General features: G+C 38.5%; 1 protein-coding gene across 1 annotated transcript; it reads right to left on the bottom strand.

Annotated features, from left to right (window-relative positions):
* Positions 1–317: 317 nt before the first annotated feature.
* On the bottom strand, positions 318–8,051 carry LOC131983857 (interferon-induced protein 44-like). Its single transcript, XM_059348677.1, has 7 exons — positions 8,037–8,051; positions 7,870–7,903; positions 7,531–7,729; positions 5,597–5,746; positions 1,782–1,953; positions 1,585–1,685; positions 318–1,269 (listed from the first exon to the last, which is right to left on the bottom strand). Exons 3-7 carry the CDS (start codon positions 7,702–7,704, stop codon positions 1,105–1,107), a joined length of 762 nt encoding a protein of 253 aa, XP_059204660.1. The 5' UTR covers positions 7,705–7,729; positions 7,870–7,903; positions 8,037–8,051; the 3' UTR covers positions 318–1,104.
* Positions 8,052–13,489: the final 5,438 nt, after the last annotated feature.

The following is a 13,489-nucleotide window of genomic DNA, read 5'->3' on the forward strand; positions in this document are numbered from 1 at the left end:
AAAGTACATCACTGAAAGACAATCAGCAGATTAAATATGTTTTTTTTTTTAAATGATATGTTTGTTGGTGAATGTCCCTGAATTATAAATGTAACATTGATTGCTAAACATCACTCCACAGTTTGATGCCTCGTCACATATATCATTAGAATTCATGTTTCGGCAAAAGAAAAGATGCAGCATCAGGTTTTGTAAAGCTTATTCATACTTTATTCATTACAGTAAAGATACATTGTGACAACAACAAAAAACTCACGTAGTTGCAAACAAATGTGGAATCAAACAATATAACTGCAAGAGTATTAGTAAAATAAAAAATGAAAAACAACAAAAAACATGCATGATGACATTTTTGCCAATTGTGGCTGTTTTCTTTAAAACAAACTTACAGCTTGAAAGCATGACCCTTTTCTTTCTTTATTAAGAAGACTATACCAGTGGCCATAAGCCAAACTGTTGGTAAAAAACAATCAGCTTTAACTTGGAATGGTTGTACAGAAGAAACTGCTACAGCTTCTCAGAAAGGGTGGTTTTTTTCACCTAAAAATGTCTTGCAGGCCTTACAATACAGTAAACACTCAAAGCTAAATGGATAAGAAAACATGCAGATAACACTGAAGTTATTTTACTTCATATCTTAATCATTCAAGGTTTGTCTCAGCAGAATGCTCTCATGAAGGGTTTGTATGATTTCCTACCAAAAGTAATGCCCTGGAATGTGTAGCTTTTCCACAAATTGCATAGATTTTCTCTGGTGGGATAGAATTAAAGCCATGTAGGCGCCTATAGGGCGGTTGGAAGCTGTGGTGGATGGATCTCACAAACACCAGCAGCCCAGTCAGTAAAAAATGTTTTTTAATGCCTGAGGCCAGAACAACAGGAGACCAGCAGACCTGGAGGCTGGTGTTCGTGTCCCGTTGGAAGTTGTGTACAGAAGTAGCTTTTATAACCCTAACCCTGTTCTTTTTTCCTCACATTAACTCTGCTGTTGGCACCTAAGCTTAATGTAAACTTAATGTATGATACGAATTTCAGTGCGGTACTTTTTGTGGGGAATCATACAAACCCATTCATGAGAATGTGTTTGCCTCAGCAGCAGCAGGTCTACTCGAGGTAGCTGACGTAGTCGTCACCAAAGTTAACCATCTGCTTCAGTGCGCTCAGTATCAGAGCATCAGTCACATCGTTGGGATCGACTTCTGAATTGTAGTTCTTCACAAGAAAGATGCAGTTCACTGGAATCCCCATGAAAAGGTGGCATTTGTCGACCTGAGTGTTAAAGTAACAGCATTTCAGTTACACAGCAAGGTGGTGACCAAAGGAGATTTTTTCATGCCAAAATTCTGAAAACTTTTTAAACATTTCAATATTTAAAATCTAAAAAACAATAGTGTCCATGTATCATCTCATCATTCAATTATTCCATTGAATCCGGAAACAAAACACGAATCACTACTGAATTACATTTTAAAAAATGCTGGAAAAGTTAGTCAGACAGATGGACTTTAGTCTGTTTGGGATGTAGAATGTAAATAATATTTGAATTGAGTGATCACATGATACCAAGCACCAGTAGAAACCCACCAGTTCCTTCAGGTACTTGCTCTTGTAGACATTCTTCAGATCTCTTTTCGCCTCAGGACAGGCTTCATCCACTTTGGTGATAATAACCAGTTGGGGAATTCCTGTCAAGACAGAAACCTAATCAGTATTTTATGCATTTATTTGTAACCATAAACCCCAATATGACACCATTAGTTGACAAAGAGTAAAATCCTTACCCATGTCACTGGCTGCGAGTCTGACATCTCTTAGCTTCTCCACAACTTCTTTAGCTACTATATTTATTTGGTTGGCAGGAATGACACAAACCAGGACTTGAACTTTGTCAGCCAGAGTGGGAGATGACCTGTAACCGCTATCACCCGCCATCAACCGCCGTTGGGCATTGAACTACGAAACGATAAAGATTCAGTCAAATAATGTCTTTTTTGCAATGCAATTTATTTTGAAGTGAAAATGTGAATTGTGTTTTGTGCAAAATACACGGCCGCCCTGAAGTTGGAATGAAATATTTTTTTTACCTCTTTCCATGAAATGATTGTGACAATGTGATTTATTCTTGACAGATAAAGTGTATATCTTCTCAAAATTGCATTACTCAATCTCTAACAAACATATCACAATGAAAATGAAACCAATATTAACAGATTGTGTCTGAAAACAAATTGTTCCAACTTTATGGGTGACCGTGTAGTAAAAGATAAATAAATTAAAGGCAGTCTGTGGAGGTTTTGCCCTCTAGTGCTATGGAGCACTTTTTCTTTGAGTCTGTCGCTTTTTCAATAAAATTTCCAACCTAAACAACAGAAAAGGTCTTTTTTCAATACCACCCATAACAACACATCCATCCATTTTCCTCTGCTTATCCAGGGCCAGGTCGCGGGGGCAGCAGGCTAAGCAGGGCATTCCAGGCGTCCCTCTCCCCAGCCACAACATCCAGCTCCTCCTGGGGGACCCTGAGGCGTTCCCAGGCCAGGCGAGAGATATATCTCGTTCTTTGGTTCACTACCCAAAGCTCATGACCATAGGTGAGGGTTGGAATGTAGATCGACCGGTAAATTGAGGGCTTTGCCTTCCGGCTCAGCTCCTTCTTCACCACACTCCCTTCTACCCTCACTCGTGAACAAGACCGCAAGATACTTGAACTCCTTCGCTTGAGGCAGTACCTCTCCCCACCCAGAGGGGGCAGTCCACCGTTTTCCGGCAGAGAACCTGGTCCTTATCTGATGAAGACAAAAGAACCACATCATCTGCAAAAAGCAGAGATGCAATTCTATGGTCACCAAACCGAATCCCTTCCTCCCCCCGGCTGAGCCTTGAGATCCTGTCCATGAAGACCACCAACAGAATCTGAGACAAGGGGCAACCCTGGCGGAGGCCAACACCCACCGGGAACGTGTTTGACGTTGTGCCGAGTATGCGGACACAGCTCTCACTTTGGTTATATAGGGACTGGGTAGCTATAGCAACGAGCCCGGTATCCCATATTCCCGCAGTACCCCCCACAAGACTCCCCGAGGGATACGCCGTAAGCCTTCTCCAAATCCACAAAACATGTGTAGACTGGATGAGCAAACTCCCATGACCCCTCCAGAAGTCTCGGAGGGTAAAGAGCTGGTCCGTTGTTCCACGGCCAGGACGGAAGCCGCATTGTTCCGCCTGAATCTGAGGTTGGACAATCGGCCGGAGCCTCCTTTCCAGCTCCCTGTAGTAGACTTTCCCGGGGAGGCTGAGTGTGATTCCATGGTAATTGGAACACACCCTCCGGTCCCTTTTTAAAAATGGGAACCACCACCCCGGTCTGCCACTCCACTGGCACTGTCCCAGACCTCCACGCGACACTGAAGAGGCGTGTCAACCATGACAGCCCAACAATGTCCAGAGCCTTCAGCATCTCAGGGAGAATCTCATCCAACCCTGGCGCCTTGCCGCCGGGTAGCTTTTTGACTACCTCTGCGACCTCTGCCAGGGACACTGGTGAGTCTTCCCCTGAGTCTTCAGACTCTGCCTCCTCCACAGAGGACGTGTTGGCTGGATTAAGGAGTTCCTCAAAGTGTTCTTTCCACCGTCTGAGGACATCCCCAGGTCGGGTCAGCAGGTCTCCTCCCCCGCTGAACACAGTTTGGGCCAAGCCCTGCTTTCCCTTCCTGAGTCGCCCGACGGTTTTCCAGAACCTCTTTGAGGCCGACCAAAAGTCCTCCTCCATGGGCTCCCCGAATTCCTCCCCTACCCTAGTTTTTGCTTCAGCGACCGCCGCAGCTGCAGCCCTCCTTGCCGAACGGTAACTGTCTGCTGCTTCCGGAGACCCCTGAGCTAGCCAAGACCGAAAGGCCTCCTTCTTCAGCCTGACGGCCTCCGTCACCACTGGTGTCCACCAGCAGGTTCTTTGGTTGCCGCCACGACAGGCACCGACGCCTTCAGGCCACAGCTCCTACCAGCCGCATCAACAATTGAGGCTTTGAACATGGCCCATTCGGACTCCATGTTCCCAACCTCATCCAGGATGCTGGAGAAATTCTTCCGTCCCTGCAGACAGGGGCCTCCGCTAGACGTTCAGAGTTCACCCTCACTACACATTTGGCTTGCCAGGTCTGTCCAGCAGTTAGTTGACAGCTCTGCTCCTCTCTTCACCCGAGTGTCCAGAACATGCGGCCGCAGATCTGATGATACGATAATGAAATCGATCATCTAGAGTGCTCTGGTACCAGGTACACTTATGAACAACTCTATGTTCTAATATGGTGTTCGTTATGGACAATCCATGACTACCACAGAAGCCCAATAACAAAACACCACTCGGGTTCGGATAGGTCGTTCCTCCCAATCACCTCCTCCAGGTACCAACATCGTTACCCAGGTGAGTGTTGAAGTCTCCCAGAAGAACTATAGAGTCCCCAGGTGGTTCCCCTTCCAGGACACCACCCAGAGACTCCAAGAAGGCCGGGTACTCCAAACTGCTGTTCGGTGCATAAGAACAGACAACAGTCAGAGACCTTCTCCTCGCGACTTGCAGCCGCAAGGAGGCGACCCTCTCGTTCCTCGGGAAGAACCCCAACACAGCGGCGCTCAGCCGGGGGCTTGTGAGTATCCCCAGACCCGCCCGGCGCCTCTCACCCTGGGCAACTCTGGAAAAGGAGAGAGTCCAGCCTCCCTCCAGGAGTTTGGTTCCAGAGCCCAGGCTATGCGTGGAGGTGAGTCCAACTATCTCTAGTTGGTAACGCTCCACCTCCTGCACAAGCTTGGGTTCCTTCCCTGCCAGCGAGGTGACGTTCCACGTCCCCAGAGCCGCTGGAGCTGGGGGTCAGGGGTCAGCACGCTCAGGTACCCTCCTTCGCCTGCTGCCCGACTCACACTGCACCCGACCCCTATGCCCTACTCTGCGGGGGTGGGCCAACGACACATGCAGTCATGGAAAATATTAGTAGACCACCCTTTTCCTTCAATTTCTTGTTCATTTTATTGCCTGGTACAACTAAAGGTAAATTTGTTAGGACAAATATAATGATAACAACAAAAATAGCTGATAAGAATTTAATTTAAGAGCTGATATCTAGACATTTTCCATGTTTTTCTTGATAATGATTATGGTTATTATCAAGAAAACCATGGAAAATGGCTAGATATCAGCTCTTAAATTAAACTCTGATCAGCTATTTTTGTTGTTATCATATGTGTCCAAACAAATGTACTTTTAGTTTTACCAGGCATTAAAATGAACAAGAAACTGAAGAAAACAAGGGTGGTCTAATCAAATTTTTCTAAAAAAAAAAAAAAGCGCACGTCCTTGTACATACACTTACGGTTCACGGTAGTAAAAATTAAAAAAAAGCTGCAGTTTTGTTGAATTTGTCTGACGTTTGTTGCTGTAGTAGTAAACATGTAAACAATGCAGAATTCAAACAATTTTACAACTGTTATATGAGTTAGGAAATGCACTCAACACATTTGACTGAATGGAAACATGTCTTTTCTTTGCTGCGTAGAAAACTCCACAGGACACCTTTAAATGATCAGAGTTCAGAGAGGATCATACCACATGATTTTCTGCAACATGTCCTTTCAGGGCCAGTTTGACCTCTTCCACATCAACTCCAGTGTTGGTGGCTTTCTCGAATCCCATGATGTCATTGAAAACGAAAGAATAAAAGCCACCCGAAGCTTTCTTGAACTTGTACGTTGTGTACTGCAAACAGAAGGTGCAATTATTTGCATCATTTTAGCAAATCTACATAGTATGAAAATATTGAACAAAAATATCTACTTTGCTTAATTTTATGCAGCAAAGAAACCCTCATTGACAAAATACAGGATTGGAAACGTTTTTAGAAATAAACTTTGTTCAAAATAATTAAATGAGTGACTTGTTGCTTCGCCCTGCTCTTTCAAACTAGAACACTACATGCTCAAAGTTCATTTCTACCTCCAATTTCTATATTCCTTATGTTACTTTGTTCTTCACAAACTTCCACAGGAAATGCATTCATTTGGTCAGTAATACTACAGGTACATCTGTAAAAATTAGAATATCATGAAAAAGTTGAATTTTTTTTGTCAATTATTTCAGAAAGTGAAACTTGTATATTATATAGATTCATCACACATAGAGTGAAATAAGTTTTTCTAATAATTTTGATGATTCTGGCTTAGAGATAATGAAAAAACAAAACTCAGTGTCTCAGTAAATTAGAATATTACATAAGATCAACAAAAAAGGATATTTTAAACACAAATGCCAGGCTTCTGAAAAGTCTGTTCATTTCTCTCCATCAATACTTGGTTGGGCTCCTTTTGAATCATGAATTAGTGCATTAATACTTGGTGGCATGGAGGAGATCAGCCTACAGCACCATGTTGCTTTTATAGCAGCCTTCAGCTCACCTTCCTCTTGACAACAGCCCATAGACTCCTATGGGGAGTTTGCTGGCCAGTCCAGCCCAGTAACACCATGGTCATTGAAGCAGCTTTTGGTACCTTTGCCAGTGTGGCCAGGTGCCAAGAAACCAGCAGCATCTCCAAAGAGCTGCTGGAAGCATGAAGACTCTAAAATGTCCTGCTAGATGGACCTCCTCCTCCTCCTCCTCCTCCTCCTCCTCCTCCTCCTCCTCCTCCTCCTCCTCCTCCTCCTCCTCCTCCTCCTCCTCCTCCTCTAAAATGTCCTGCTAGATGGACCTCCTCCTCCTCCTCCTCCTCCTCCTGCTATGTTGACTGTGGACTTGATAAAACCCAGTGGACCAACAGCAGCAGAGGACATGGCCCCAAACCACCACTGACCCAGGACCAGCACATTACACTCACCAGCTATATTCTACTTTTATATGTTTTCATTATCTCTAAGCCACAATCTTCAAAATAACAAGAGAAAAGAAATTTACAAGAAAAAAAAAATCTCAAATTTACGAGAAAAAAAAATCAAAATTTACAAGAAAAAAATCACAAATTTAAGAGAAAAAATACAAAATTATGAAAAGAAAATCTGAAATTTATGAGAAAAAAGAAATTAAGACAAAAAAAATCTAAAATTTACAAGAAAATAATCTAAAATTTACAAGAAAAAAATCATAAATTTACAAGAAAAAAATCTAAAATTTACAAGAAAAAAAATCTAAAATTTACAAGAAAAAAAATCAAAAATTGAAGACAAAAAAATACAAATTTACGGGGGAAAAAATCTCAAACTTCTTCACAATATTCTAATTTTCTGAGACACTGAGTTTAGTGTTTTCATACTCTCTAAGCCAGAATCATCAAAATTACAAGAAAAAAATGCTTGAGATATTTCACTCTGTGTGTAATGAATCTATATAATGTATGAGTTTCACTTTCTGAAATAACTGACAAAAAATATTGAACTTTTTCATGATATTCTAATTTTTTGAGATGTACCTGTGCAATGTCGGGTTTTTTGTATGAAACTTTTAAGAATCATGGAACCTCTTTTAGCTTATTTTCACCACATTCAATAGTTACCTTTGTGGTGAAGCTTCTCCCAGAGATTGCATCTGTCGGAGCTCGACCGGTAACTCTGCCTTGTAAGACAGTGTCCACGGAGTTGATGAAACTGGACTTGCCGGCACCGATTGGTCCATGAAGCAGAATCCTGAGACGACTGACCTCCCCGTTTCCAGGTTGGTAGTTTCTCATAAAGGTGAGACTCTGATTGTTGTTGCTATTATTATTAAATGCACAACAGGAACATAGTGATTGTTTTATTGTTGTCACACACACACACACACCAGGCATTTAACTTGTGTTTTAAGGAGCAAAACCACACTAAAGAGGGCATTAAAAAATTTTGTTCATACTCACTATGGCAGAGTCCTCCATGGCTGATCAAAGCACTCTACAAGGAAAATAACACATGTTAACATAAGGTGAGACAAGGCTGTATTTTAAAAATGACCACTATGCATTGCTTTTTGTTAATGTTGTCATTATTAGATTTAAGAAAAACCTTTGCAGTAAAGGGAACTCACTACGAGGAGGAGGAGGAGGAGACTCTGACTCTGAATCTGACTCTGAAGAGTATGACCCTCCCATGGCTGTATTGCTTTTTTCCCCACAAAACTTTCTTCAGGGCTTACCTAAAAAGTTCTGTCAGAATTTACAAAATTTAAATAAAAGTGAAATAAATTCTTTTAGTTGACTTCAGTAAATAGTCCAACAAAATGAAACAGTAAAAATAAGGGTTAGGTAGTAAATTAAAACCAAATCAACTAAACAACTTCACCACTACCAGAAAATAAGCAAATAGCATTTTTGTTTCCTTATCACAATATTTTACGACAGAATTTGGTCCTTACCTTCTCTCATGTGGCTCTGGAGAGACTGACTACAGTGAAATGGAGGAGGGGTATTTATAGGGTCTCTTACTTTCACTTTTGTTTATAGTTTGCTATAGTTTATAGCAAACCATGTGACCCCACCCTGGTGTCATGAAATGTCATAAATCAAAGTATTTTGCTGTGTTATCACTATTCATTGTAAGTCAAAGTGATATAAGACGCTCAGAGCAAGTGTAACGGAGTTAATAAGAAATTTGATTCCACTTGCCATATAAAAACTCATCTCTCAACACACAAACTTGTTTGTCTCATAGTAATTAAACGCAGCACCCCTGTGGTTTAGGGTGGTGAACCCCGCGGGTCAGGGTTTCCTTTATTATTTATTTATTTTATAATTATTATTAATTACTTTATTTTCACTACAAAGGGGTGGTTTAAGTTGTGTTTTTTCGAACATATAGCTCCCTTATGGTTGAGCCTGTCCTTTTTCGTAAAAAGTTGACGGTGTTTTTCTTTTCTTTTTGTTTACAAAATGGCTAGTGGCACAAGTTAACCTGCACTGTCTTTTCATTTTATATTTTCCAGATGTGCATGTGTGTGTGAGAGAGAGCAAAACCTGACTGACTGTACAATTAATTCCTGTGCCAGTGTCCGAAATAAACAGCTGGATGCCAAATGAGATGGTCGTCTTCATCTCGCCTCGTCGTAAATACACAACGTCAGAGAGAGTACCAAGCCGCTACACAAGCACTCCAAAAGTCAGACGACATAGTGTAAAGCAGGGGTCTCAAACTATTATCTCAATAGTTAGGGGGCCGCTGGAGGCAGTATCAAAATGACCAAAAAAAGACACAAAATTACTAAAAAAAAGACACAAAATGACTGAAAAAACACTAAATGACTTAAAAAAACACAATTACCAAAAAAGACACAAAAGTATTTTAAAAAAAGACACAAAATGACCAAAAAAGACAAAATGACAGAAAAAAACCTAAATTACTTAAAAAAGACACAGAATTACCAAAAAAGACACAAAATTATTTTTAAAAAAGACACAATTACCAAAAAAGACACAAAATTACCAAAAAAAGACAGAAAAGACACAAAGTGATTAAAAACAGACACAAAATTATTTTAAAAAGACACAAAATTATTAAAAAAAGACAAAATTATCTAAAAAAGACACAAAATTACAAAAAAAAGACACAAAATGACAGAAAAAAAACCTAAATCACTTAAAAAAAAGACACAAAATTACCAAAAAAGTAATTAAAGGGACCTTCCACACACAACACGGTAAAGTGCCATTCATATAAAACTCAGATTAAACTTTCATACCAAGGTGGGGGCCACAAAATATCGTTGAGGCCCACAATTGGCCCACGGGCCGCCAGTTTGAGACCCATGGTGTAAAGAGTGAGAAAGTTAACATTGTGTTGTTTATGTACATTGCCTCTCAGGGCTTACCTAAAAAGTTATGTCTCATAAAATTGAAATAAAAGTAAAATAAATAGTTATAAATAGTCCAACAAAATGAAACAGTAAAAATAAGGGTTAGGTAGTAAATTAAAACCAAATCAACTAAACAAGTTCACCACTACCAGAAAATAAGCAAATAGCATTTTTGTTTCCCTTTCACAATATTTTACGACATAATTTGGTCCTTACCTTCTCTCATGTGGCTCTGGAGAGACTGACTACAGTGAAATGGAGGAGGGGTATTTATAGGGTTTCTTACTTTCACTTATGTTTAGTTTATAGTCAACCATGTGACTTACAAGAACACAGACCCTGCCTGGTCCCACCCTAAATCAAAGTGTTTTGCTGTGTTATTAGATTACATTACATTAGAAATACTCTAGAATGCTGTATGAGAATAGAATAAGTACTTCTGTAAACAAATACAGGTAAAAAAAAAAGTAAAAAGCACTCTACACTAGATTTACAACAATACAAATAAAAGTGCCAGTCTTAAGTTAAATAAAAATATGAACAAGTAGAAATATAAAATGTAGAATAATATAAGGTAAAATAGTAAAATAGAGATATGTACAATAGAATAAAATTGAAAAATGGAAATATATACATGTACAACTATGGATATATGTAACAATATATCACTATTCACTATTTATCACTATTAATTTCAAGTCAAAGTGATATAAGACGCTCAGAGCAAGCACTCCAAAAGTCAGACAACATAGTGTAAAGAGTGAGAACATTGTCTTGTTTATGTACCTTGACTACTTAACTTATGTATTTAAATTATTTTACAGATGTATTTATCATTTAAGTGGCAGCACTTTACATTCCAGCTCTTTAATAACATGGTAATAGCTTTGTATTAATTATGTGTATGTACTCAAATGTATGTAACAAGGCAAAAATGGACCTAAAACATAGTAATAGTTATAAACAAAGAAACACAGGAGACCTGTGTGAAACCAAAAGTAAACAATGTTATATGAGGTAATGTAACTCCTCTTCAGTGCATCATCATATTAAATAACCAGCGTCCTTATAACTACTTCATCTTTGGCATTTATGAGCAGTTGTTTAACTTTGAAAGTATGTTTTATAACCTCTAACCGGGAACTTTTTACCCCTAACCTGAAAGAAGTAGTTTTGTAGTCTTGACAGAACAAATGATGGCCTTTTACTCTGCCTCAACTTAACAAAAGTGAAAGTGAAAAGTAGCAAAACAGAGAGCAGCTGTTAAATGTGCAGGAAAAACCCTCCACGCCCATAAGTGTGTGCTCATAAACATCCGTTCAACAGTCAAAACGGTTGTTTCAAGATAACAAGTCACAGTATTAAACGTGCTATTTTTACAGCATTACAAAAGAAATGTTTGTGACAAGAGGAGGATGAATTTCACAATTAGAAAATGGTAATAACACATAATTTTTTATGTGATTTTGAAGGTATTATGCTTCTATTAGCCTATAATATTGTGAAAACAACCAATAGTATCTCATTGTCTGGCTATATCGCCACATTAATGTCACCATATTACCTAATCATTCATTAACACTAATTTCTAAAGATTCAATTATAAAAACAATGGTAACACTTTACAATATCCATCATTTATGAATGGTAAACAGTTTATTAATGTTTAATCATCAGTTTTAAACCGTATGTAGGCCATTTAGAATGGTAAATACATATTTATTAATGTTTAACTAACTAAATCATTTATAAATGGCTAATAGATGGTATATTAATGTAAGTTTATAGTTAATTTACCATTAACAAACAATTAAATTATATAATAGTTTATTAATAGTTTTAGTCACACTCATTATAACATTTTTAACACCATATTAAGTATGTTAATGATTTTGAAATGATTCATAAACCTTTAAGGAATTGGTTGAAAACATTTAACGATTAAATATGTATAGCACTTTAAATGGTTAATAATTGTTTTTTAAACCATCTATAAACATCACTTAGTTGGTTATTGTAAAGTGTTACCAAAACAATAAATTGCAACATTTAAAACATCTAACAAAGAGGTGAGTTTGTGACTTACCTCCTCCCATAGCTGTAAAACAAAACATTTACAGGTAAATGTGCAGGAATTTTGTTACTGGCTCAAATCAAATGAGACTCTCATCTTAGTGGTAAAGATAATTAATGTGTAGTTTTATCTTTTTACGAATGTTGCGAAATAGAAAAATGTCAGAGTGAAAGGCTGAGTGAGTTAGTGGGAGATACACAGTGCAAATAATGGAGATTAAACATGTTATGCAATCAGTGACAGAAGTTCAGTTGTGTTAAAATGGAAGAAGATGATCACAGGAAACATCCATAAAAGTATCTCGACAATAATCCCAAATTTTGAAATTATAGTTCAAGTCCATCAAAGTTTAAATAAAGAAGAAGATTTTAATTTTTAATTGAAATACATTGAAATAAGAAAAGATAGCAGCAGAGGCTCCACTCTGCTGCATATGAAACATGAATCCCTGAATAAATGAGTGCAGCTAATGCTCATTTGGTGTTTGGTTGGTCGACTTCATGCTCCAGGATCCAGCAGGGGGAATTGTTTCTTAGGGTTACAGTTTGTGGTTTTATAGCACCACCATGTGGCCAAACTGCACCACATTGGACACTTCACTGCCCTGGAACCAGATCAATACACCTCCCAGTTATGAAGTAGATCAGATGAACACTTCTTGAGATATGCAAAGGACATAAACACAAACAGCTGTATGAAGATGTCTTGCTTTACAGTGACGAATGTGTTTCTGTGAAATATATATTAGACTGTATCATTAACTTCATATATATAAGCAGCCCTGGACAGAGTGCCACTTCAAGTTGGCAGAAAGTTTTTTATAGGTTATCCACTTCCTTTCACTTTCTTTTAACCGTTTTAGATGATGGCCAGTCACGTAACTTAAAGTCATACTTTTTTTTACCAACACTGCTACACCAAAAAAAGTCCCGAGGCAGCAGAATCACTGAGCTGATACACCGTGGAAAGTACCTGAACGTGTACATGCAACGTGTTGTTTCATGTAGTCTTCAGCACTGTTGCTGTGGTTTTAGACCAGGGGTCTCAATTGTGGCCCTCGTGGCGATATTGTGTGGCCCCCACCTTGATATGAAAGTTTAATGTGAGTTTTATATGAATGGCACTTTACCGTGTTGTGTGTGGAAGGTCCCTTTAATTACTGTTTTTGGTAATTTTGTGTCTTTTTTTGGTAATTTTTTGAATAGTTTTGTGTCTTTTTTTAATAATTGTGTCTTTTTAAATAACTTTGTGTCCTTTTTTAATAATTTTGTGTCTTTTTTGGTAATTCTGTGTCATTTTTTGGTAATTTTTTGTCTTTTTTAAATAATTGTGTGTCTTTTTTAATAATTTAAGTAATTTAGTTTTTTCTGTCATTTTGAATCTTTTTTGGTCATTTTGAAAAAAAACTCAAACAATTAAAGTACATCACTGAAAGACAATCAGCAGATTAAATATGTTTTTTTTTTTAAATGATATGTTTGTTGGTGAATGTCCCTGAATTATAAATGTAACACTGATTGCTAAATATCGCTCCACAGTTTGATGCCTCGTCACATATATCATTAGAATTCATGTTTCGGCAAAAGAAAAGATCCAGCATCAGGTTTTGTAAAGCTTA

Source organism: Centropristis striata, chromosome 13 (assembly GCF_030273125.1).
Source record: "Centropristis striata isolate RG_2023a ecotype Rhode Island chromosome 13, C.striata_1.0, whole genome shotgun sequence".
In the NCBI taxonomy this organism is placed as follows: Eukaryota; Metazoa; Chordata; class Actinopteri; order Perciformes; family Serranidae; genus Centropristis; species Centropristis striata.